Here is a 27,680-nt window from a genome sequence, read left to right as displayed (position 1 = left end):
TCAAATGCAGTGGATGTGGTGCTTGTAGTAGCGCTGGTGGTTGCGGAAGATGAGGCGTTCTGTGTTAAATAGTCAACCACGTCCTGACAATCTTGGGAGTTGATGGGACGTGCCTTCTTCTGAGCATTATACTTTGGTCCAGGGCCACACGACATCATGTCAGCACGACCTCGAACAGACCTGCCAGGTGGCCTGCCTCTGGGTCTGCCTCTTCCTCTACCTGTTTTGTCCATATCGGGGGGGGGGGGGGTATGACTTGACTAATACAATGTGCAGCTGTCACACAGGTGCAGTTAACAGGTATGCATGGAGTGGTATATTACACAGCGTGCGGTCACACAGGTAGTGTGAACAATTATGTAATGACTGGTATTACAAATTTGCAGCTGTCACACACACAGGTACCGAACAGGCACAGTGACACAGCGTGTGCTCACGTAGGTAGGTGGGTGCACTGAACAACAGGTAGGTATATGCAGTGATGGGTATTACAAATGTGCACCTGTCACACACACACAGATACCGAACAGGCACAGTGACACTGCATGCGCTCACGTAGGTAGGTGGGTGCACTGAACAATAGGTAGGTATATGCAGTGATGGGTATTACAAATGTGCGCCTGTCACACACACACAGGTATCGAACAGGCACAGTGACACTGCGTGCGCTCACGTAGGTAGGTGGGTGCACTGAACAATAGGTAGGTATATGCAGTGATGGGTATTACAACTGTACAGGTGTCACACACACAGGTAGTCACTGAATATGCTGGGCCTGGCAGTGGCCCAGTAGGAATTACCAAGGGGCCAAGGTCCCAGCAGCAGCTGCGACTGACTGACAGGGCTGTATATGCAACACAAGTGTCTGTGGGACCCACACAAAAAAAAAATCACAAGAACAACATTAGCTCTCAAAAGAGCTGTTGAGGATGAGTAGTGCTTTTTAGCAATAAGTATCAGCAAGAAAGAGCAACCTAACAAGCCTAACTGTGGCCTAACTAAGCTTTCCCTAATTTCTCGGTAGCACCTCTCCCTTCTCTAAATACTGCAGTCACACGAGTGAGTGATATGAGTGACGCTGCCTGCTTTTTTTAAGGGGGGGTGGGGCTCCAGGAGGGAGTGTAGCCTGATTGGCTGCCCTGTGCCTGCTGACTGTGATTTCTAGGGTCAAATTTGACCCTAATGATGCAGTATAGGGGGCGGGTCGAACCGCCATAAAGTTTGCGGTTCACAGCGAACGCGAACCACCGAAGTTCGCGCGAATAAGTTCACGAGCGAACCATTCGGGCCATCTCTACTGATTTTTACGGAAAATCATTTAATTGCAAATATTTACAAGTTCATGCAGAATTATGTAATTTTTTATGCAAATATATGCAGCTTGAAAATGGACCAATCAATTTAAAACTGGGTGGGTCCATATTCAAGCTGCATATATTTGCATAAACATTTACATAATCCTGCATAAACTCAGAAATATTTGTATCTCATTGATCCTCCCTACTGATTTTGTATTTGTCCAGTTTCAAGGCTTATTCACAGTGGTGCTCTGCTTGCTATAACTGAATTGCTGTTGTTTATCCCCTGCTTATTGCCTGAAGAAGTGGGCTGTGCCCGCGAAACGCGTTGCATCTTTGGGGTATTTTCAATAAATGTGTATATCTATACATTTACAGTCCTTGGTGTCTGCTTTAACGGAGACGAGTCCACCACTTCCTCCCAGCAATTTTTTAAAAATGTTATGTACTTTTATCCTTCTGGCGCCTCTGTTCACCTACCAATATATTTGAGTCCACCCCAGGTGGAGGGGTGATCTACCCCCTTTCTTCCTATCTACAGAGAGCGACTTCTTAATCCTGAGTGAGGACAGGTCTAATCTCCTCACCTGCCTAATGAGTGGTTACCTAGGTGGTAACCCGTGTTTGTGAGTATTACCATCTCACTGTTTCATTTATCCAATCAATTTTGACATACTACACCATATTGGGCTCTCGATTTCTCTTCAACAGTGGGACGTTACATTGTAATGCAGCGGTAAAGAGACAACGCAACATTACAACGCAATGCAGAAAAAAAAATAAAAATGGTAAGGCACATTATCGCTGTGTTACCGTCGCATACAGTAGGTACAGTACAGTATACAGGCAATGAAAAGTATGCTTTCCTGTACTTGGTAACTTGTGCGTTTAGAGGTAACGCACTGCAGCAGTGCTTTAACATAATGCTAAACGTTACGATGCGATGCTAATATCGCATAGTAAACGTCCCATAGGATTAGCATTGCAGTGCGGTAAGCTGCATTATAAGACTCTATAACGCAGCTCCGCAACGTCCCACTGTGAATGTAGCCTGAATCTGCATTCCTACTGCAACAAAATTTACATTTATTTGGAAACTTTTCCAATTTATTAATCATAATCTCTAATATTAAGCAAGAAAAGATGCCGCTGCTCAATTCAGCCTATAGCTCTAATCTTTCTAAACAATACCTAACCCAAGGTGTCCTTTGACTGGTGACCTTTTAAGTAAGATAAACTTTTATTTTTACTTTACTTTTCTTGTATTGCATCTTCTTACACATTTTCAAATTTTGACTATTCTAAATACTATAGAAAATGACTTGTAAATTAATATGTTATAAGAAGTATAATTAATTTAAACTGTTAACTGCACTATTTTATCTGTGTTTAGTATATACTGTAGTTGTATGGGGGCTTTTGCAATTTTGTTGGGTGTTTCTAATAAAAGTTATTTTTTGTAATACACACTTAGAAGAAAACCTAAACTGAGAAGGATATGGATTTTTTCTTTTAAAATAATACCAGTTGCCTGACTCTCCTGCTGATCCCGTGTCTCGCATACTTTTAGCCACAGCACCTCAACAAGCATGCAGATCAGGTGCTCTGACTGAAGTCAGACTGGATTAGCTGCATGCTTGTTTTCGGTGTGTGATTCAGCCACTTCTGCAGCCAAAGAGATCAGCAGGACTACCAAGCAACTGGTATTGTTTAAAAGTAAACATCCATATCCCTCTCAGTTAAATAGACACTGAAGCAAAAAAAAAACATGATATAATAATTTGTATGTACAGCTAAGAAATAAAACATTTGGAGCAGAGACACAAGTCTAATATTGTTTCCAGTACAGGGAGAGTTAAGAAACTCCAGTTGTTATCTATGCAAAAAAGCCATTGAGCTCCACAACTTTCAAAGTCACAGAGAGCTCTGTCTTCTGAAGCTTATTATCTCAAGTGCCTGGCACAGTATTGTTTATTTTCCTGCAGAGAGCAGTTCCACAAGTTCACTAGCTTGCTCTGTAAAATCATGTAGAATGCTGAGTAGTGTGTAAACTGCAAATATTAGAGAATGATGCAATGTTATAAAAAATATATATATATATATACTGAAAATAAAAATGAGAATATTTTCTTTGCTACTAATGTTCTAGTAATTATTCGTACTACACAACCAATTCATTATACCATAATTTTTTGTCGCTTCAGGGTCTCTTTAACCTCCTCAGCGGTAACCCCGTGCTACACACGGGGTAGCCGCCGCGGAGGATCACATGGCCCCAGGACTTTTTATATTTTTTTATTGGTCGCATACGCTTTAGCTAGCGATTCGCTAGCTAAGAGTATGCACAAAGTTGCTCCGGTCCCCCACGATCGCCCGCAATAACTTCCGCTATATGTACCCCCCAGCGGTCCCATGCCGGCAGCTGCCCAATTGGCTCCAGGCTTCGCAATAACGGAGATCGGGATTGCGGCTGATGTCATGACGTCATCTCCGATCGTCGCCATAGCAACGCCGGAAGCCGACCGGGAAACTGCGCTTTCTGCGGGATCGTGGCGGGGTATGTATAGCCGGCGGCGATCGGCGGGCATGGGGGGGGACCGGAGCAACCTTTAGCATACGCTTAGCTAGCGAAATGCTAGCTAAAGCATTTAGTAAAAAATTTGGGGGCAAAAAACCTCCTGGCGGACGCAGCCTGAGAAACTGTGTACCGCCAAGGGGGTTAAGCAACCCATGCCCTGTTAGTTTTATTTTCCATTTGAATTGACCTAGAAAGCTGTAACAAAACAGAAATATCAGTCTGATCTAAGCAAAGTCAGTAGTTAAGAATGTCAGGGTGAATATTTTTTTAATACAAGTGTCAAATATCACAGCAGAGATTCAGGACTGAAACAAAAGCTAGTCCCTGAAGTTACACTGCTCTGCTATTAGTGACATTTCAGCCCTCTGGAGGAAAGGCTTAAAATTTATGACAAAGCTTATAATAAACTGAAAAATACTTCAAATGTCAGCTAGCTTTGGCTTATATTAGAATTTCTCAGTAAAGTCTCTTACATTTACACCATACAATCACTTAGAATTACACAGTAGAATCACTTACAATTATGCAGTAAAATGATTTACATTAGTCTCTAACAGCTGTGCAATTGCATAAATAGTTTTATTTTAACGGTAAAATTTAAAGGTCACATTTTTTGAAAGATGATTGGTTAGAAGAAGAAACATATGTTTTTATTTTTTTGTCTTACAGATTAATTTTGTGAGTATTATATTTTGGAAAAACTTGACAAACTTAATGTGTTAGTTCCTGTAAAATGTTTTACTTCTCCTCCAAAAGCAGAAGTCCATCTAATTATGTTTCAGGCCTAAGATTGCAGTCCGAGGACCTGAGTCGCCACAAGGCTCTTTTGGTGTCAAATTTGACTTTTCCTATCTTTATTACTGTAGTAACAAAAGAACTGTAGAACTTTGTGGACTGACAAATATCACAGGGTATTTATGAATAGTGTTGAGCTCACGAGTAGTGAGCTATTCGAATCAGTGATTAAAATGAAGCTTGATTGCCTCAAGTGTGCAGCTCTGAGAGAGGGGATTACTTACCCATAAGTCTGTAGTCCTCCCTGCGCTCTGAGCTATAGGATCCAGAGGCTTCCCTCTTCTAAGGCAAGTGTTTCCTTTTTTACCAGAGCTTAGGCTCGGGTTCACCTTAACTACTTACTGCATCAGGTGTAGTATAACCACACCCTGGGAAACTTCATTTGAAGTCCCAGGGATGCAAAAGCTAGACAATGGCGCTACCGTTACCACCGGCACTGTTACAGTTACCACCAGCGCTCCCCCATGGTACCCAAACATTATATATATATATATATATATATATATATATATATATATATATATATATAATACATAAGTAGTTGCCTTAGGGACTGAACTTTTTAATAGGTATGTGAAGAGGGTATATAACTGTGTTTTTTTCAAATTTGAGGGCTTATAATTAGTGATGGACGCAAAATTGAAAAAAGCCACCTTTATTTCGATATAAAATATGGGTGCCATACATTGTACTAGGGAAATATTTTAAACAATGCAATAAACGGGACAAATAGGCAAATAAAATGTGTGGGTTTTATCCACAGTAGAACGTTTTATTTTAACACTATAATGGCCGAAAACTGGAAAATAATGATTTTTTTCCGTTTTTTCTTATTATTCCAATTAAAATGTGTTTAGAATAAAATAATTCTTGGCATAATGTACCTCCCAAAGAAAGCCTAATTGGTGGCAAAAAAAAAAACAAGATATAGATCAAGTCGTTGTGATTAAGTTATTGGGGAAAGAATAGGAGGAGCGCTTACAGGTGAAAATGGCTCTGGTCCTAAAGGGGTAAAAATCCTCAGTGGTCAAGTGGTTAAAATAAGGTACCGGGTAAGCTTAGTAAAATATTGGTAATATATTACTGATATTTCATTATTGGCATTAACCAGCGCCCAATCATATAGTGATGTTGCAAATCTATTTGGTAAATATTTCTGTGTTAGATAGCTCATTTTCCAATTGATTATAGATGTACTGTAGTAGCTAGAATAGCCAGAACACACATAAATATGATGGTGACATCTCAGATCTGTTCGTTTTAGCACCAAATCACTCTGTTCAGAGCAGCATCAAAATCAGTAAAATATAACAATTCGTTTTTGCCCTCCACCCTCCACCATTAACCTACCAATAGAGATGGCCCGAACCTCCAATTTTCGGTTCGCGAAAAGCGAATGCGTACTTCTGCGAACCGCAATAGACTTCAATGGGGAGGCGAACTTTGAAAACTACAAACACTTATGCTGGCTACAAAAGTGATGGAAAAGAGGTTTCAAGGGGTCTAACATCTGAGTTTTTGCATGGATGAGTGGGATAGATGCCAAAAGTCCCGGGGAAAAATCAGCGTTTTAAGGGCAGAAATCACATTGCATGCTAAATTGGAGGCCTAAAGTGCTTTAACATCTTGCATGTGTATACATCAGTCAGGGAGTGTAATTAGAGTACTGCTTCACACTGACACATCAAACTCACTGTGTAACGCACCGCAAACAGCTGTTTGTGTAGTGACGGCCATGCTAGACTGGTGCACACCATGGCCAGAGTGCAGGCCATGGCGGTTTTTAGCCCATTTGGTCGCCGGGCTTTGATAGCTCAATGATAGAACAACAGTGACTGTCAGGTAGGTATATGCAGTGATGGGTATTATAAATGTGCACCTGTCACACACAGACAGGTACCGGACAGGCACAGTGACACTGCGTGCACTCATGTAGGTAGGTGGGTGGGTGCACTGAAGTGAACAACAGGTAGTAGGTATATGCAGTGATGGGTATTACAATGTGCACCTGTCGCACCCAGACAGGTACTGGACTGACACTGTGCGCTCACGTAGGTAGGTGGGTGCACTGTGAACAACAGGTAGGTGTATGCAGTGATGGGTATTACAATGTGCACCTGTCACACACACAGGTAGTCACTGACTGTGCTGGGCCTGGCAGTGGCACACACAATAGGAATTACCAAGGCTGTCTATGCAACACAAGTGTCAGTGGGACACACACACACAAAAAAAATTGGATCACAAGAACAAGATTAGCTCTCAAAAGAGCTGTTGAGGGGTGCTTTTTTAGCAATAAGAATCAGCAAGGAGCAAGCTAAGAAGCCTACAAAAGCTTAACTAACCTTTCCCTATGAGAGTCTGTAGCAGCTTTCCCTTCTCTAATTAATGCAGTTACACGAGTGAGTCCAATGCCTGACGCTGCCTGCCTTTTATAAGGGGGGGAGTGGCTCCAGGAGGGAGTGTAGCCAGATTGGCTACAATGTGCCCGTTGACTGTGCTGTAAAGGGTCAAAGTTGACCCTAATGATGTAGTATAGGAGGCAAATCGAACCGCCATAAAGTTCCCGTTCGTGGGCGAACGCGGACCACCGAAATTCCCCGTGAACCGTTCACCTGACGAACCGTTCGGGCCATCTCTACCTACCAACATAAAATACTATTCTCAATTGATTGCACTATCTAACATCCAAGCATCTACTACCATTCTAACATAAACACACCTTAATATTCCATGAGGTAGCCAACCCTAACACAACTGCCCCCTCCCAAATAACCACTTTCCCGTATCCTAGCTTGAAGCAAATTTTTGACCCTTTATGTCCTAGCAGTTATTAATATAACTCCCCTAAAAATCCCCTTCGTGTAATACTGCAGCAAGGAAGGAGGGTTCTGGTGCTGGTGGCTTGGTGCTAACTTGGTATTTTCAATGTTGTAACTGGCTTTGGTGTCCTTCCAAATGAATGTAGAGCCTGTGTCAAGCAACAGGTGCAGTATTAAAATATACCTATTAATTGTAACTTTTAAAAACTCTAACCACTCTGTCTATCACAAATATTTTAAATTCTTGCCCAGTTGTGAAAAAAATATTGAAAACTCAGAAAAAATTATTTGAGTCATTGAATCAAGAAATTTACAAACTATGCTGCTCTATTCAATTTCTTGAAAAAATTGTTCCGAATTTACCACCATGGCCGACAAATATGGAAAAATGAAACCCGTAGAAATGTTATCATATTTTTCAATTAAAAAACATTTAAAACAATCCTTTTTTTGTACAATTAACTTTTTTTTCCATAAAAAAAAGAAAAATGTAATGTTTTATTGCATTTTATGCCTTCTTATTGAATTGTTTGCCTTCATATCCCTCTCAGTTCAGTTGCCCTTTAAGGTAGCTACCTTAAAGGGCAACTAAACTGAAGGAATATGATGAAGGCTGCCATATTTATTTTATTTTAAACAAAACCAGTTGCCTGGCATCCTGCTGATCTTTCATGCCTCAGTAGTGTCTGAATCACACACCTGAAACAAGAATGTGGCAAATGCAGTCAAACTTAGAGAGGAGCTTCCGATTTTCACAGAATTTCTGCACAGACCTGACTGTCAAACTAGTGCCTGTTTTTGAAAGGGCCTATTTGACTAGTTCCCATAGGAAGGGATAATTAGTCAGACTCTCTATCTCGAAGGATGTAGCACAGATCAGACATATATATTTTTTAATTTTGTAAGTTATTGGCATAGATATGAAATCATTGCTTGATTCAGCCACATTATTATTAGTAGTAGTAGTATTATTATCAACATCATCCATTATGTATAAAGCACCATTTTGTAACACAGTCTTGTAGGATTAATTAATTTATTTCCACCCATTGGCCAACTTTCTTGCAGCTTCCCTTACATGTGCAGCACCCCCATCCTATTGCTTGTGCAGCCCCCACTTCCATGTCTTTCCATTCATGTACAGCAGCCTCCTACAGCAGCTCCCTATTTCCATGGGTTTCTCCTTATTTGCAACCTCTGCATTCCATCTGCAGCAATCACTCTTCCGTGTCCAGCTGCCCCTTGGCCAGTTGCTGCCCAAGGCCAGGGCCTTGGTGGCATTTCCAGAAATCCCGCCCTGTTGACATGCAGAATTATTCTGCAACGCAACTGATCACTACCTTCAAGACATACATGATCTTATAATACATTTTGGCGTATAGTTAGCGTAATAGGCTGTAAATGATACTGGTCAGCTTTCTATTCATCCAAAATTGCCTTCACTCAAAACGTTAATTGTGTTGGCATTCTACCTTTTTAAGTAAGAGTGCCTAGCTAGTCAATTTCTTTAAAGATGTTAAATGCCACTGAAAATCACTTAAACTGGTGGAGAAATGGCAGTGCCTTTCAATCAATAAAACCCATTGGCTTTCTGCCTTTTTTCAGGGCTGTTTGGGTAAACAACAGACTTGGTGCTTTTAGAGACCTTTAGTTCTGCATCACTCATGAATAAGATATTTATTAAAAGCAAACCTAGGATTAAATATTTATTCCCAAATAAAACAAATCAACTCCCCCCCCCCCCCCCCCCTTGCCAATGTCATGCATTTTGTGTGTTAATGACTTTTCAGATGCTGGCCGGGGACTCGCACAGGCAATAGCAACATCGTGTTTTTGGTTTTTAATAATACATTTTATCTCCCTTATTGATTTATGTATGGGTTTTATTGTTGACAGCTGCTGGAAATGATTTTTGTGTAGTTCCTTAAACAAAGTATTATTTTTGCTTAGCGTCAGACATTCGGCGTTTTCATTTAAAGACTGTCGTATTTATTATTTATGTGTCAATTTCATTGCGTTTGCCAGCGCAATGGATTTTTTATTTTAATGTTTCTACAGCTGGCTTTATTACTCTTTGAATGGATGCATGAGTCTCGAATCTCGGTTGCAGTATTCAGGAAAGACATCCGGCAGAATGCTTACTGTGCACGTTGCAGGACTATTATCAGTCACTTACTCCAGACACTTAACCTGCCAGTGCTGGCACTCTTCTCAAAGGTTAAAGCAACCTGTCTGCATAGAAATATGGAAGCTGCCATTGCTAAGGGATTTTTTCTTAAGAAGCTGCCAATTTCCTAAGCGTCCTTCTCTTCTTGTGACTTCATTAGTTTGTCATAGACACAAAACTAGCATGCAGGTCAGAAATAGGGATGCACTCACAGCAAAAGTGCTTTCTTGCTCTCCCGAGAACATGAGAAGCTCTACATGGGCTCGATACACAAAGCCTTTCTTTTTAATTCTTTCACCTTACTTATTAATTCACAATGTATTTCTCCTATAGTAGTGCATGTTGCACAATTAGCACCACAACACCGCTGCATTGTTTATATGTTAAAAAAATAAATACCTCGTGGGCATGTCCCTTAGTTTTTTGATCAAAGGTCAAAAGCCTTATAACAGATGTCCTTAAAGGACCACTATCGCGAAGATCGTAAACTTTAAAATGCAGGTAAACACATTCAAATAAGAAGTGCATTTCTTCCAGAGTAAAATGAGCCATAAATCACTTTTCTTTTATGTTGCTGTCACTTATAGCAGGTAGTGGAAATGTGACAGAACCAACAGGTTTTGGAGTAGGGAATTCCCTTGGGTTTCTTTATTTTCAAAAGCATTTAACGAATGGCAGTTGCTTCATCCAGCTGCCAAAAAAGTATGACGCGAGCACGGAGGCTGGCCAGCATCTTTGTTTAAATCCTTTTCAGGTAGAAGCTTTATAAAGAATAAATGCCACGCTGAGAATCCCATATGAAGAGATGGACTAGCCCAAAATCTATCGGTAATGTCAGATTTCTACTACCTACTGTAAGTGACAGCAACATAGGAGAAAAGTCATTTAAGGCTTTTTTTACTCTGGAAGAAATGAATTTATCATTTGTATGTTATTACATGTATTTTAAATTTAACCTTTTTTCGCTACAGTGGTCCTTTAATTTTATGTTTCAAAATGACCCATCGGTACTGCTTTTAGGCAACAAGCCTGCCACTGTGTGCTATCCAGCTCACCGCCTAGTCCAACATATTGCAAATGCAGCTAAGTCGTACCAAGTTTCCAAATGGAAAGACTCTTACTTAGAACTAGATCCAGCTGTTGCAAAAGTACATCATGTTATGATATGCAAAATAATGACTGCAATAACTGATGATCATAAGGACCAGTTTGATAAAACATGGTCTCCCTGGATAGACTATGCTGATGCTGCGGGTCTCTCGTACTTTATTTTTTAATTTATGTACAGATAATGAATGCTGATATCATCTTCCTTCCTTCCTTCCTCCCGTACCTCATTTGATTTCTTGTTGGATATGCTCTTTTCATGGTGTCACACATTTTTTTTTTGTATCTTGTTGATATGCTTTTCATATGTTTGTAATGCATTTGTTATGCAATTAAGTACCCTCTTCCCTTAAGTGGGGACTCTTTACCTTGTTTTTGTAAACTTTTCTATATACCCAATAAAAACCTTTGAAACTCAAAAATAAATACCTCTGCACCTTCACTCACTGCCGCTCTATCGCCAGGCACCTCAACACTGTTCTGCCATCTGCGGCACTTATTGCTACAGTGCTGGCTTGCCCCAGATACGCAGCTGGTGTTTGCACCACCTGCTGGGCAGCCCAATACTCTCCGATATCTTCCACATCTGCCACACCTGCCTCTACAGTGCCAGGCACCATCTACACTCACCACACCACCAATTTTATCTTGACCATCCCCAATTGTAGTTCATCCTCTGAACTCTGTGATACTGGGAAACCACTGTTGTCCAGAAAGGCTTATAGAAAGCTTAATGTTTAACAATGTGTTGATTTTTGTATTATTCTTTTAGAATTGAAGCCAGAATCCTCCTTAGTTCCAGCAGATGTAGCTACGAATGAGAATCAAGTATCTCAAGAAACTCAAGATGAAAGCCAAAGTAAGATGATATGCTGCTGTGAAACGTATCCTTATTTACGCCATACTAACGTTTATTTTCAAAATGTACAATATATTACGCATCACTTTCCAGAATATATATCAATCCTCCTAAAAGAAGCTAACTTAGTGCACATACAAAAACATACAAATAAGTTAATTGGCTTCCCCCTAAAAAACGGCCCCTAGACTATGAATACTTATGAACAAATGATGACTATGTTAGGGATTAGATGGTATGTCCCTCTAAGTGATAGCTAAGTGACAAGACTAAATACTCTGTGCAGCTCTGCTGAAGATGTTGGCTCTATATAAATATTACATTCTAATGTGTCTATGTGTAATATGGATATGGTGTAATGGTTAAGGGCTCTGCCTCTGACACAGGAGACCAGGGTTCGAATCTCGGCTCTGCCTGTTCAGTAAGCCAGCACCTATTCAGTAGGAAACCTTTGGCAAGTCTCCCTAACACTGCTACTGCCTATAGAGCGCGCCGTAGTTGCTGCTACTCTGGCTCTTTGAGTTCACCAGGAGTAAAGCGTGATATAAATGTTATTTGTCTTGTCATAACAAGAGTTGGGTCAGCCAGTTATCAGCCAGAAAGATTGTTTGGAAATTGTTCAGACATCTACTGTGAGTTTAGGTGTCTTCTGACACCAATACAGACCTGTCATAACTGATTGAACATAATTAAGTAAGAGGTTGGGCTGCGGGTGAGATTTGTATATAATCAGTGAGTTTAGCTTTGTACTGCATAGAACAGTACTGAGCTAGCAGCTGTAGTTATACTGTAATATCCAATATGTCTGTTAAAATATTGTCTGAATATATGGGTACATGGAGATAGGCCAGGTAAATGATCCGTATCAGGAAACTGTTGTACATATACTTGATCTACAACCAACTGTATAGTGTATGCCTTTCTTAACTAGGACAGGAACATTAAAGGACACCCAAGGCGAAAATAAAGTGATGAAATAAACAATTGTATTTGTCTTCCTTCTCCTAAAAATGACTTTAAGATATTCCACAGTTTTATTTTATATTTAAATCTACTTTTTAAGTGTTAACTGTTTTATTGTTTTTGCTCAATGAGACATTCATTGAAGTATGCCAGAGCTAAAATCTATGAACTATTGGCCCTTTTTATCTCTCCTGCTCTCAGAAACCATTTTCTGCTAGGAAAGTGTTTTATAGTTAGAATTTCATATCAGTGAGGGTCACACTCTAGTCACTTCCTGTCTAAGTCAGGACTGAGTCAGCCACTTACATACCTGATATTTAACTCTTTCAGGCAGAAAAAAAAAATAAAGAACCCAGCATAGTTATTTATGTGCTAGGCACTGTACATACGCATGTCTATTTCATCATGTCACGTCACCTCGGGTATCCTTTAAATTATCCCTACCGGAGAGTCGGAGACACAACAGCAATATGCATTTTGCATAAAAGATGTAAAAAAAAAAAAAAAGGTGCTTTTCACCTCTTTTAGATTTGTTCATAAATTGGCAGCTTAGTATGCTCCAGTACAAGAAATGGAGATCACAAAATTCCTGTGCTGTGTTGTAGGGCTGTGTAAATCACAGTACAGGCTTACAGAATTACAAATATGTATTTGGAACGGCTTATGGATTTTATCTGTGTACTGATCTGTGTGCCAGAAACCTAACTTTGGTCCTTGTTGGAAGTTCTTTTTCAAAAATTGAGATGTTTTCTTACTTTTCTTTTTCTTTTTTTTTGTATGACAGAACAAGACGAGAATACAACAGATCAGGATGTCGACATGCAATGTAATGTGCACATTAATTAGTATTTCCATCTTTCTTTATTGCAAGATTATCTTTCCCCCTTTTTTTTTGTTTAACCTCTTGAGGACCGTGGTCTTAAACCCTCTAGTGACTAGGCCATTTTTATCAAAATGGGCCACTGCAGCTTTAAGGGCTCGCTGCAGGGCCGTACAACTCAGCACACACGGGATTTCCTCCTCCCCCCTCCCTTTTCTGCTCACCAACAGAGCTTTCTGTTGGTGGGTGAGGATCCCTGCTACTGTGTTTGTTTGTTTTTATATAAATATTTGTTTTTTTATATAAAAATGCCTTTTTTTATTATTTACATATCCTTCCCTCCCTCCCCCCACCAGCCAATCAGTGTGATTAGCTGTCATAGGCATCAGCCTATGACAGCCAATTGTCCTCTTGCCTCCCAGGGGGACAGTAGTTTCACACGGTTTTCTCCAGTACAGCGCTGCCGTAAATCGCAGCACTTTACAGTGTAAATAGATAACAGTGTAAGTTTCGCCGTCTAACAGTCTCCTAGCGGCGATTGCCGCTGGGAGGCTGATTATGGAGTGGAGCTCCGGCATTCAAGTGGGGATGTGCAGGCATCGGTGTACTTGAACCCCTGCAATCTCCGCCCCCAGCACTTCACGCCAATCGGCGTGGAGTGGTCCTGGAGCTGCCGCTGTACTCACTCCAATTGGCATTGAGCAGTCATTAGGGAGTTAATATGAAGCCCAAGATCGAATCTTGGCCTTTCCTGTTCAGTAAGCCAGCACCTATTCAGTAAGGAGACTTTGGGCTAGACTCCCTAACACTGTTAATACCTACTGAGCACGCCTTAGTGGTTGCAGCTCAAGCACTTTAACCTCCTTGGCGGTAATCCCAAGCTGGGGTCGGGGAGGAAAACTGCAGCGTACAGTGGTAATACTGACCTCTGCTTGGAGTAGCCTCCGGAGGCTGTGTGCAGAGTATAGCGCGCAGTGGGCAGTTTTACATACCTCCCGGGGGATCCCGACGTCGGCCGCCATTCTTCTTCCTCTCCTCCGGGGCTCTCCTTCCTGCTGGTGATATCGCCGGCCATCGTCTTGACGACAGCCGGCAATTTCACTTTAAGGGGGCCATACACCTAATGATTTTCCCGCCATGAACTTCCTGTCCCGGCAGGAAGTTTAAACAGTAGAGCGCCCTCTACTGTTTAAACTCCACCCAGCACGGAGAAGAGGACAGCGGAGAGAGTGGGGACTAGCGCCGGCCGGATCAGGTAATGTATGGGGGGGAGGGGGCGGCTTTCATGCTGAAATCAATTCACAATCTGTTTGCAGTAAAGGCAGCCATACGATCGCTCTCTGATCAGATTCGATCAGAGAGGGATCTATCTGTTGGTCGATCTGATAGCAAATTGACCAGTGTATGGCCACCTTTAGAGTTGCAGCTCCACCCAGAGGATGTAGGCATAACTGCAGCGCTGGAGCCAGGGAGGTGAGTGATTGTAGAACATGCTGCAGATCTCCTTGGCAGCAGGATTTTTTTCAAGTTTTAGGGTCTGAATAGGTGCAAAAAAATTGCACCGCTTTTAGACCCTAAAATCCGGAAAGGCAGAAAGGAAGTGGGGGTGGCACACCTTACCCGTAAGGTGGGTGCATAGCCTGTCGGTGCTGAGCCCAAGCACCAAATCACATAAGCCAAGTATGAATCCAGGCTAGCACACCATTCAAGTTGCAATAGTCTTCTTTATTGCTACATCAGCACATAAAAGTGACAATTGTTTCGTGCCAATGGCAGGTCCCCTTCATCAGACAGTGCAGACAAACGAATCCAGAACAAAATCCGGAAAGAATCATAACGCCAAGGGGTTATGTCCGCCACAAGAAGAGTGCGATGCAAATGTTATTTGTCTTGTTCCCAGTCACTGTTCTCTTTTCGTTTAATTAATATGTCTCTTTGAGTTAAAGTCAAGGGGAACCGTATTGTAAAAGAATAAAAAAAGAAAAAAAATACTCACCTAAGGAGAGGGAAGGCTCTGTGTCCTAATGAGCCTCTCCTCTTCCGCTCCCCTCATTGCGGCGGCAGTTCCTCTGTTCAAATCCCCCGCCGCAGGGGACTTTGGAAGTCTTCGGGAGCCGAGTTCTGCTGAAGACAGGTGGCGTGTGCGCAGTATGAAACATTCCAAAGCCTACCTTTGGTGCCGGAGACAGCAGCATTTGACCAAATTGGTCGAATGCTGCTATGGGGGATCCTGCGCTGTAACGGGCACCAGGAGAGGAGAGGGAAGGCCCATTAGGACCCAGAACCTTCCCTCTCCTTAGGTAAGTATCTGCCTTTTTTTTTTTCTTTAATACGGCTCCCATTGACTTTAAAAGAAAAAATGCAACCCTGTAAAGCCTATTCCCCACCTGTAGATGGTTTATATACATCAGGAACCATCCCACCTTTATTTTAAACAAGATAAAACAAATTGGTGTATTCTACCACCGAGGTTATCTAACTGCTTTAGGTTTCAGGACGTAGATTTTACATCCTAATTAGTCCCCCTGTGTGTTCTATGTTGTAGAATCTACGTCCTGCATTAAAGACTGCACGCGCACGCTCCTGTGTGTGCACATAACCGTGCACGGTCACGTGAATGGTCCTGTGAATGATTGTTGCTGTTGGCAACAATCATTCAATAAAATTAGGGGGAAAAAAGTTGTAAAAGTGAAAAAAAAAGAAAAAATTTAAGTGGCATGGGCCCAATAAAATAAAAAGTTTTTTTTTTTAATACCCCATTATTTTTTAACCCAAAGTTAGCCTATTAACCCATTATTAACCCCTGCAATATCTATGCCTGTTTATAAACATTTAATGACTGCCGCCAGTAGCGTTCGTATGCAATCGCTAGGACGAAAGTTTCAGGCCCCAATGCTCTACAGATGTAATGCTCTGCCATTGCCTATCTGTACAGCTCTATGCCCCCTGAACTGTCACCCTAGTGATCGCATTCGATCGCCACAGACGCGCAGAGTGGGGATAATGGTCCGCCACATGCTCAGCTAGAAGTAAAATGTGGCATATGGGGAATCGTTTTAATCGGGAAGGGCCAAATAATATTAACACCTAATTTTTCCCCATACATGAACTGTAAAAGAAACTAGTTTTAGGAGAAAAATATTACCCAAAGAAAGCCTAGATTGTATTGAAAAAAAACAAGATATGTATCACTTAGGGTCCTTTTCCACCAGCGCGTTTGCGCTGGCTGAATCGCAAAACCGCAAACCGCTAGCGATTTTACAATCGCTACGGTTTGCTTTTTAACATAGGAATCGCGGTAGGTCATTTCCACTACCGCGATTCGCTTTTGTCGGGAACGCGAACGCGCGGCGGAGCGATAATTGCCGCGATTTTGCTATGCAGTGCATAGCATAGCAAAATCGCGGCCGCAAACGTCGGGGGAATCGCCGGTTTTGCGATTCAGCAATCGCTAGCGTTCAGCGTGAACGCTAGCGATTGCAGGTGGAAAAGGGCCCTAAGATGGCATAGATAATTAAAAAGTTACTGCTGTATCAAAACGACACAGCTAAAGTGTCAACAATGTCAGGAACTTTATGTTGTAAAAACCGTGGAACGTGAAAAGGCTAAGCTGCAATAAATGTAGTTGTATTTTTAACATTCTATTTGAAAGAAAGCTTGGCCCTTATTCAATTTACGTTTTCTCCTAGGTGATATTTTCACACCTGACCAATAAAATGCCTTTTACGCCACCAGCAAGTAAGCAAATACTTTTGAGATTAATTTTGGCATTACTTTTTCACCTACTTTTTGGTATTTTTCGAAGTGCTGAAAAGTTATTTTAACTTTTGATGAAAAATGATCCCCTAGGAGAAAACTTAGGAGACAAAGTGAATTGAATAATGGGTCTTTTGTGTTATTAAAGGGATTTCTGCATATATTTGTTTGTTTAAAGTATTTTTTTCCTGTTATAACCTAACTGTCCTCATTTTGTATGCATCTTTTACCTTGAATTTATCTTTTAATGTATTCGTTTGGCCTAACGTGTCTTATATTGCTTTATTTTTTTCAGCGCAAATTATGGATTCACAAGAACAATCCCAACTTACAGGAGCAGCAACATCAGGTAATGTTACATTTTACTTTGCAAAAATAAAGTGATAAATCTGCCTTAGCTCCATATCCACTAAAAATGCACACAGCAATGTTACCAGTATTTACACAACTGATGTAGGGTGTGTTGTGCACATTCCACAAGTACTAGTGTAATGCTCGCATTACCTAGGTAACATAAGTTCTGCTATGTGTGCAGCATGCACTACATTAGTTGCATACATTCTGGTAAAATGTCCATGTGCTATGTGGGTATGGTACCTTATATACTCGCATATAAGCCTAATTTTTCTGCACAAAAAAAGTGTTGAAAAGTTCCCCTCTCGGCTTATATGCGGGTCAGTGGAGCAGAACGGATGAGTATAGGGCAGATGGGCCAGCCTTTGCACTCCACATGTATCAATCAGACTAGTTGTTTATGAGCCATTCATCATTTAACTTGTTGGCCTTCTTTGGACCAATTTTGGTCGATGCTAACCACTGCCTATTGGGAAAACCCCAGATCGCCTGCTGTATTTGAGATACTCTGACCCAGCTTTATAGCCATCACAATTTGGCCCTTCTTCCAGGCATGTGCAAATGTGAAATGGCATCTGCTGGATTTATTTACCATTCACCAACCATAGCTATCTTCTGATTACAGAGTAACAGTCAATGTTAATTTCTATCCAATATAAAATGCAGTACTGTATAAAATACAGTACTTATAAATACTATGGTGGTGCGCGTTTATCTCACACCAAAATCCAACACTTGTATCAAGATTACCATACAAAATGCGCTACAGCTTTAACCTCCTGGGCTATAATCCCGAGCTGAGCTCGGGGTATGTCGCGCAGGAGGCTTTCTCAGGCCCCGGTGGGCCGATTTGCATAATTTTTTTTGTTACACGCAGCTAGCACTTTGCTAGCTGCGTGTAACTTCCGATCGCCGCCGATCCGCCACTACCCGCCGTGCCGTGCAGCCCCCCCCAGACCCCTTGTGCAGCCTGACCAATCAGTGCCAGGCAGCGCAGAGGGGTGGATCAAGACTCCCTCTGACGTCACGACGTCGATGACGTCATCGTGAGCGTCGCCATGGCGACGGGGGAAGCCTAGCAGGAGGTCCCGTTCTGAACGGAATCTCCTGCTTGCGCTGATCGCCGGAGGCGATCGGAGAGGGTGGGGGGATGCCACTGCACAGCGGCTATCATGTAGCTAGCGCTAGGCTAGCTACATGATTTAAAAAAAAAAAAAAAAAAAAAAAAAAGTGCTGCACCCCCTCCTGGGTGATTTAATTGTATCGCCCAGAGGGTTAAGAAAAGTCTCTGCAAATTACACACATTATACTCTGTCCTGAGATCTGTATAAACAGTAGGAGTCCATATGTGTAGGAGTCCATATGTGTCTTCAAGCTTAAAAGTGGGCAAATCCAATTGCATCAGCTTCAGTGCACACACCTCCACCACACCCTCAAGACTGGGCACTCACCGTTATCCACAGACCCTCTGCCACATGGGTCAGTTGCGCATTTGGGATATTGTCAGGCGATCCCCAGCCTCTAATGATCCACAGCTTACTTAGTATTGCAATTTCTTCACAAAGCATTCACCTCAAAATAAAAGCACCAGGCCTTCTATAGAGATGGCTCGAATCTCCGATTTTCGGTTCGCAAACGAACGCGAATGGTAACTTCCGCAAAAGTTTGCGAACATGCAAACATCCGCGAACCGCAATAGACTTCAATGGGGAGGCGAACTTTGAAAACTAGAAACATTTATGCTGGCCACAAAAGTGATGGAAAAGATGTTTCAAGGGGTCTAACACCTGGAGGGGGGCATACACACCAAAACTCCCTGGGAAAAATCAGGATTTGATGCACAGCAGCGTTTTAAGGGCAGAAATCACATTTTATTGCTACATTGGAGGCCTAAAGTGCTTTAAAACATCTTGCATGTGTATACATCAATCAGGGAGTGTAATTAGAGTACTGCTTCACACTGACAGACCAAACTCACTGTGTAACGCACCACAAACAGCTGTTTGTGTAGTGACGGCTGTGCTGGACTGGTGCGCACCATGGCCAGAGTGCAGGTGATGGAGGTTTTCAAGCCCATATGGTCGGGCTGAGGTAGCTGAATGACAGAGCAGTAACTGAGTGTCCAGCTGATCGGATTTGGTCTGTCTACAATGAAGCAACAACCTTATTATCTATCTTCGTGGGTCAGGTGTGCCCCCGACCCCAACACACTCATATAACCGGTGGTCATTGCTTCATTGTGATACGCAAGCCCCTTCACCGCGGCAAGGTAATGATCACGAAGGGGAATTGACACATGTACATGCCTTTTGTTTTGTTGTTGCAGCTGCAGTGCAGCCAGAATAATTAAGCAGGCATGTACACGCACCAGAAAAATTATTATAGTGGCCGCTGCTAGCAGCGACCTTAAAAATTCAGGAATCTGCCTGGAGTCCTGGTGGAACCTGTTGGTGGTGGCAGTCAAGCGGCCTGCAGGCAGAGATGCTGTGTGGGGACCGACTTGAGGCAGGCAGCCAGTCACAGGGGTTGCAGAAGGGTGAGGTAATTTATCTTTTATTTCGTTTCTCATCTTTATGTCACAATAAACTGCCATCAGCCAATTGGTGAGGAGCAGGAATGTGGGAGGGGAAGAAGGGAAGACAACAAGCTTACCTCTCTCCCACAATGTACAAGAAAAGAGCCAGGCTAACTGAGATAAGATTAATTACAGCAGAAACATTTACAATTACATTGGAATGCTTGCAATGCAAGGTCAGGTTGCATACTGCATAAAAAACACAGAGCAGCGGTCAATAGGAATTTGATTTTATGGCTGTCCGCCCCGCTTTAAACTGTGGATAAATAACAGAATTTTTTGGACGCTGCAAGCACTGGTCACAATTCCCGAATGTGCTTTTTGCAAATGTAAATCTAGTCCTGGGAGTTTCTCACCTGTCACAAGTGATTTTTACTACTTATGAAAATCATTTTTCTTTAAAATTATATGATTTTCAAAAAGGACAAGTGAATGGAAATGTCTTCCTTTCATTCATCTCTTTTCCAGGCATAGTTAAAAAAAAGATATTTTATAAAGTGGGAATTGTCATCATTTTACATTTCAGAAGTGAATTGTATTAAATCGTAGTTTCTAGCATTGTTAATGTAATAATAGATGGAAAGTTCAACTACTCTTCAATGCATCTTGTCTCAATTGTATTGAGAACCCCTTTAATGCAATTCATTTAAACATCAGAGTTTATATCATACTTCGGTTAAAGTGACACTGAAGTGAAAAAAAAAACTTATGATATAATGAATTGTATGTGTAGTACTGATAATTTAATAGAAAATTAGTAGCAACAAATTTTTCTTAATAACATTGCATAATTCTGTCGTATTTGCAATACAAGCCACACTCTCTATTTTAAACTATGAAACAGAGCAGAGCTAATGACCCTTTTAACCTCCCTGCAGTAAAAATCGTATTTAAATTTGTCTCTGACTGTTTCTTTGATGTATTGGTGCTCCAGAAAACAGTAACCCAAGTTGGGCCGGAGAGCTCAGAGAGAGTCTTTTGCATAGATAATAAGTGAAATTTCTCAACTCTTCCTGTACTGGAAACAATATTAAGGCTGCCATACACTGGTGGATTGCCACCAGATTGACCAACAGATAGATAGAACCTTCTCTGATGTAATCTGATCACAGAGGGATCTATTGGCTGGAAAACAAATGAAATAAACTTGCGTTTAATCGATAAAGACACATGTTGAGCAGCTTTATCGATTAAACGCAAGTTTAATTATCGCCAATTGAGTACCTCCTTCAGTTATTTCCAGTATGTGGAGGTGGTGACCCACAGGAGGATTATGCACCAGCGGACTAAGCTATAGCCCTGGGTGAGTGACAGTGCTGGGGTAAATTTGTTTCTGGATCTATTGGCTGCCCATACACTGCACACAGTTTTTGAATCGATCTCTCATGAAATCGATTCAAAACCTGTGGAGCCGCCACTGCCGCCTGCCTCGCCGCCCCAGGTCTCTCCTGCTCCCCTGGCATGCAGCAATTACATCACCTGTCCGGCCAACGCGAGTCCCCGGGATCCATGCTGTCTCACTTTTTCGGCATCCTCCATGCCCTCTTCACTTCCTGATCCGTCGCTCTACTGTGCACTGAACTTCGAGCTTGTCACAGGAAGTGAAGAGGACATGGGGAAGAAGTCCAGCCTGAAGAAGTAACCTGAACGGATCCCCGGGACTTACGCTGGCCGGACAGGTGATATTGCTGCAGCTATGCTGTGAATCGAACATGCCAGTGATGCGCTCCCGATCCGCTGGTGGTCGAGCAAAATTTTCTGTCGGGCTCGATCGACTAAATTGTTCAATGTCGAATGGCAAGGGGTCGATCGGTCAGCGTTTGCTTATCGATTTCACAGCAGATTCGATCACAGTGATGGAATGTGCTGTATATTGGTGGGAATTCGAGCCAGTGTATGGGTACCTTAAGACTCATATCTGTACTACTAATGTTCTATTTCTTAGCTGCACTACACATGCAAATCATTATCTCTAAGTTTATTTTCACTACAGATTCCCTTTAAGTATTGTGAATCCTATACTTTGTCTGCTTTTGTTTTAGTGGAGGCTCTGTATGAAATTTAGGTAAATGCTTTGGATATGCTTGAATTAAGCAGTCATTTGGTAGCCCTATTATACAGTAATTGCAGTTTCCTTGCTCCCAGTTTTATTGTCCTATTAACAAAGAATTAACATTTTGCTGTTTGATGCAGAATGATTGTGTTTCATAACACAATGTCAGCCCCAAATGGATTCTGTTTTATTTTCCTACTAAACAATTGAAAGAGGATTTTTTTTCTCTCTAAAATTATCTTCCATTATTACAGTCATGGCAACGCTGTTTTACATTTATCTCAGCATAAACACATCTGTTTTTTGTTATGGATAACAAATACAATATGAAGTTGTCATTGCTTTCAGGAGAAAATTAGAGACGTTCTGTATCTGGGGATCACAGAGGACAGCTTGTTTCTTTTTCACATTGTATTGATGCATTATGGCGCGTTCTTGCTCACACTTTGCTGAATGTTTGCAAACACTTTCCCTTTTGAGAAGGCAAAATTATAGTATTAGTACAGGAACTTTTTACTTCTTTTAGGCCTTCAGGGGTTCTGATTATTCATGGTATAACTAGGTACTCTTTAGGAGTTTTGGATTCATCAGACCAAGGTATGGATTGACATGGGCCTATGGATATGGCTCTCCCTTGATATGGGGCTTTGGATATGGCTGCATCTTGATATGGCTCTACTTTAATATGGCTCAATGAATATGGCTTTATGGATAAAGATATACTTTGACCAGGGATGGATTTGTACATTTTACTGCCCAAGGCTGACTGTCACCAACCCCAGCACCTACCTGCACCATTCCTGAGCTTGCATCATCCTATGCTGTTCTCCCCCTGTCCTTTGCTGTTCTCACCCTGTCTTGTGCTGTTCTCCCCCGTCCTGTGCTTTTCTCCACCATCCTGCCATTTATTCACTGCTGCGGACTGAGTCTGTGACCGCTGCCAATTACATGTTTGGCAATTTAACTGCCTGACTGTGCCGGCAGCTGCCCACTCCTTGCTTCCTGGTGCCCTAGGCCATGGCCTTTGTGGCCTTGACTCAAATCTGCCCTGACCTTAACGCAACTCTATTTTGGTATGGCTCTATGATGAAGGCACTATGGATATGGATGTACCTTAACATGGTTCTATGTGTATATGGCTGTAGCTTGATATAGGGTTATGGATGTGGTTTTATTTTGATATGACTCTGTGCACATAACTGTACTTTGATATGGCTTTGTTGTTATGGCTGTACCTTGATATTAAACTACGGATATGGCTCTACTTTGACATGGCTCTATGTATATGGCTGTTCCTTGAATTTTGGGTGGTACAGTGAATTTCCGGTGAACTTATGTTGCACATTCCATGCCAAAATCCATGCCAAGTCAGTGGGTCAAATGTAAACATTAATAGCAAAGCCCCTATACATGTTAGAACCACGAAGTTTGCTGGGTATGTGTAGTAAAACAGTGGCAGAAGGGAAAAGTAAAAATTTTCCAAAAGACCTTGCTTACAGAATGCAGCATAATCATAAGGATATGGAGGCAGTACGTGGGATTGAGAAATGGTGGCATTAGGTGCGAACTCAACCCACTAACAGCAGTCTCTGTTGTCAAAACAGAAAGAGATCACATTGCTAGCTGGCATCTTTAAAGGACAACTGAGGTGATATGTGACATAATGAGTTAAACATGTGTATATACAGTGCCAAGCACACAAATAACTAGTCTGTGTTCCTTTTTTTCTTTCTCTGCCCTTAAAGAGTTAAACATCAGGAATACAAGTGACAGTTTCTGTTTGGGTCGGGACTAGGTCGGACTATAGCAACCCTCATTGATAAGGAATTACAGCCATAACACACTTTTCTGTCAGTAAATGGCTTCTGAGACCAGGAAAGAGATAAAAAAAGGTTAATAGTTCATATATTTGAGCTCTGGTATACTTCAGTGCATGCGTCATTAAGCAGAGGCAATGAAACAGTAAAAACTAAAAAAGTAGATTGAATTAAAATATAAAATAAAACTGGAATATCTAAAAAAAAAAAAAAAAAAATAAAAAAAGGTAATTTTTAGGAGAAGAAGGATAGGTGCAAGGATGCAATTTTTTATCTCATCGGTTTATTTTCACCTTGGATGTCCTTTAAGGAATATCACCCATAAAGGTGTCTAAAAGTAGCATGTTGACATAAGGCCCAAGGATGGAAGACCTGGAATGCAGTGTGGGTCATCAAGAGCAGCAGCAGCAGTGTGTGGCTGCTGGTCAGCTATCACCAGGTAGACTGCATGGGTAGCTGGCATCTAGAGCTTGGTGTGGTGCATCATCAACACCATCCAGAAGTGTTTTCTTTTTTTTTTCTATATTCATTTATAGATTATTTAGTCAGGGTTTGTCCATTGTAGGATCTTTCTAACCACGATTTTCATTCTGAACTTTACTGCAGGTGGCTACTGGCGACATCTTTAGTGCTAGCAACCTGCATTGCTGAGTAATGGTTGTGTGTTGTGTGTTCTGAGCTTAACAGAAAAAAACACCTGGTCTTCCAGTGTACTGGGAGAAGAAGGATGCATAGCTAGCCAGCCTAGGCATGACATCACTCGGAGGGCGGGGTTACAAACCAATGCAGCAATGTATAACTATAGGAAGTGTTTCTGATGCTGAAAACAGGAAATTAATGTGTAAGTCGGTATCCTGAATCATTTACTGCATTCTTATATATGTTGTTACAGTTCCTCTTTAAAGTGTACCCTGGTGTATGAAGAGGGCAAAACATATTAATAATCAGGCTGTTTTACTTTCTGCCTGAAAGAGTTAATTTTCAGGCATGGAAGTGACTACTTCTGCCTTTTCCTAAGGGAATATAGTAAACCTCAATGATAAACAAATTACAGCCATAAAAGTTTTCCTGGCAGATTGACCTTCTGAGTGCAGGGGAGAGATAGTAAAAGGTCAATAGTTCACGTATTTTCACTCAGGGACACTTAATTGTCTTCCACTGAGCAGAGACAACAAAACATTCAATCTACTTTGTACATTTTCAAAAATATAATAAACACCTGGGATATCTAAAATAAAGGGGTATTTTTTTAGCAGTAGGAGGACAAATACAACGGTTTATCTCATCAGTTTATTTTCATCTCAGGTTCACTTTAAGATCTGCAACCTGATTGGTGGTGTTGACAACTGCTCTTATTTTGCTCCAGGTTTTTTTGCACCTGCAGCTGTAGCGTGAGCTCACCTCTAATGCATTTCTGAATGTCAAAATGATAAGTTATCCTACTTTTGTGAGTTACAGCTGAACACCCAAATCAACAACCTTTTTTTTTACTTCTTCAAATTCTTCTTCCTACCTCCAGACTGCTAAGTAATAGTTTCATTGACTAAGTAATTAAAGCCTTACGCACCTTTCCTCTCTGGCTAGCTGCCCTTTTGCTTTCCCCCGTTGCTCCCTGTGTAATGTTACTAGCAGATGGTCAGAGATTTTTCACCCTTTCAAAAGTTTCATTTTATTCCCATCTCATCAAGCATGTCTCCGCCAAATGTAATTAGCCTAAGCTTCTAAACCCTCACTGGAGATCAGTTGAAGTTTCAATAAAGCGTTTAAAATGAGAAGGTTAAACGTGTCTGAGATAAAGCCTAATGTAACAGACTCATTTGGAAAACTTTATTTAGTGCTCTTTGCATCTTTGTTGTTTCCTGTCGGCCTCTTAAGCAAATCCCTTCGGCTTATGTTGTGTTTGTATAACAAAGCTTTAAATTTACTGCCTTCTTACCTTTAACATGGGTGAAACCGCACCTGTTCTCTTTCTAAATGCGTTTAACAAAGCAACCTCGTTCTCACGCATTGATTGGCGACAACAGCTCAAAAAGAACTAATAAGAGATGGGAAGACGTCTTTTTTGATACAATAGAAGTTCTGTGGTTTATAAATACATGTATAAATTGAGGAAATGAAAGCAGTATTAATTAGCAACACAAACACAAGCTTCTTTCATCTGAATCAGCATCTCAGTGGAATAAGGCAGCTATTATTAACGCTATTATTTTTAACGTATTATTTTAGAGGGAAAAAAAGAATTATTTGTTAAATTGACAAGAAAACAATCCCGCGGCGTTAATTACTTTGCCAGTCTTGTGTCTTGTTGACGGAGATACACGCAATAATTACAGTCAAATTCTTCTAAAGCAAAGTAAAAATGGTGCCGGAATCAAAAAAGTTTAAGATGATGGAAAAGTTAGAAAACTCACACAATGTGATATGCAAATTGCACCTGAGTTTTCTGCTGAAGAAACTTTTTCAAAACTGTAGCAGTAACTGTTGTTGTCAGTATTATTATATAGTTATACAGTATTTAAAGTACCCCTAACCTTGCTTTAAAATAACATTATTTGCTGTGACTTAAATAACAGCACCATCCTCTCCCTTGAGCGCCTTCCTGGCCCCCGTTTTGCTCAGCCAAAATCTTCGACTTGAGCAGAATGTCGATGGTGGGCGGGGAGAAAGTGTCAGTACCTCCTCCTCTCTGCCCGTCATCAGGAACGCCTGAGTGTACTAATAGCCTACAGCTATTAGTGCACTATTGTTCTGAGCTGAATTAACGCAAGACCGCACACAGCACAGCTCCCCAGCATGCTGTGTAGAAAGGAACTACTAGTGGCAAGTAGAGGGGGTGTTCCTGATGACGAACAAAGAGGAGGAAGTACTGACACTTCCTCCCCACCTATCAGTGAGCTCTGTGTTACGGATTAGCAGAGCGGTCCCCCGGGGGGTTCTAAAGAATAGTGCTGTGACTCATATGTCACAGCACAGCAAATAAATGCTATTTCCAGCTCAAAAATATATTCTGTATCCGTCCCTTCCTCACACTCAAGAGGCCACCAAAATGCTTGTACATGCCTTAATCATCTCCCGCCTAGACTACTGCAACACCCTGGTCTACCACAGAGGTCTACCAAAAAACAGGCTAACACCTCTCCAATCCCTTCTAAATTCAGCTGCCCGCCTCATTCACCTTTCCACACGCTCTTCCGATGCAGTCCCACTGTGCCGTTCTCTCCACTGGCTACCCATCACCCAGAGAATCCAGTTCAAACTCCTGACTCTAACATACAAAGCCCTCCATGAGTTGTGCCCTCCATACATCTCCTCACTAATCTCTAGATATTGTCCCTCCCACAACCTTCGCTCCTCCCAAGAAATTCTCCTGGCCTCTAAGCTGATCACCTTCTCTCATGCTCGCATCCAGGACTTTACAGGAGCATCATCCCTCATCTGGAACTCTCTTCCACAGCCTGTATGTCATGCTCCAAATCTGGACATCTTCAAACGCACTCTCAAAACACACCTTTTTAGACAAGCTTATAACCTTATATAGCCCTTATTTACTTATCTGTTCACAATGTAATCAGAGGCAAAGGGTCACCACCTCATCCATCCTCCACCCCCCTACCTAGTGTGTCCCCCACTACCCTTTAGATTGTAAGCTCGCAAGGGCAGGGTCATCCTCCTAATGTTTACTGTTTTTGGCACAATATTGGTGCTGCTTGGGACTC

General features: G+C 41.6%; 1 protein-coding gene across 5 annotated transcripts in view; it reads left to right on the top strand.

The window, feature by feature from the left end:
• The window catches only part of MACROD2 (mono-ADP ribosylhydrolase 2), a 3,010,403-nt gene that overhangs the window by 2,927,460 nt on the left and 55,263 nt on the right, over nt 1-27,680 (top strand). For all 5 annotated transcript variants that reach the window (XM_068232461.1, XM_068232460.1, XM_068232457.1 and 2 more), the window contains 3 exons: nt 11,540-11,626; nt 13,374-13,415; nt 17,461-17,514. In XM_068232461.1, the coding sequence (XP_068088562.1) occupies nt 11,540-11,626; nt 13,374-13,415; nt 17,461-17,514 (183 nt within the window). The remainder of the gene's footprint in view (nt 1-11,539; nt 11,627-13,373; nt 13,416-17,460; nt 17,515-27,680) is intronic.

Source organism: Hyperolius riggenbachi, chromosome 4 (genome assembly GCF_040937935.1).
Source record: "Hyperolius riggenbachi isolate aHypRig1 chromosome 4, aHypRig1.pri, whole genome shotgun sequence".
Lineage (NCBI taxonomy): Eukaryota > Metazoa > Chordata > Amphibia > Anura > Hyperoliidae > Hyperolius > Hyperolius riggenbachi.
The sequence above is the reverse complement of the archived record's forward strand: the minus strand, read 5'-3'. Positions and strand labels throughout refer to the sequence as shown.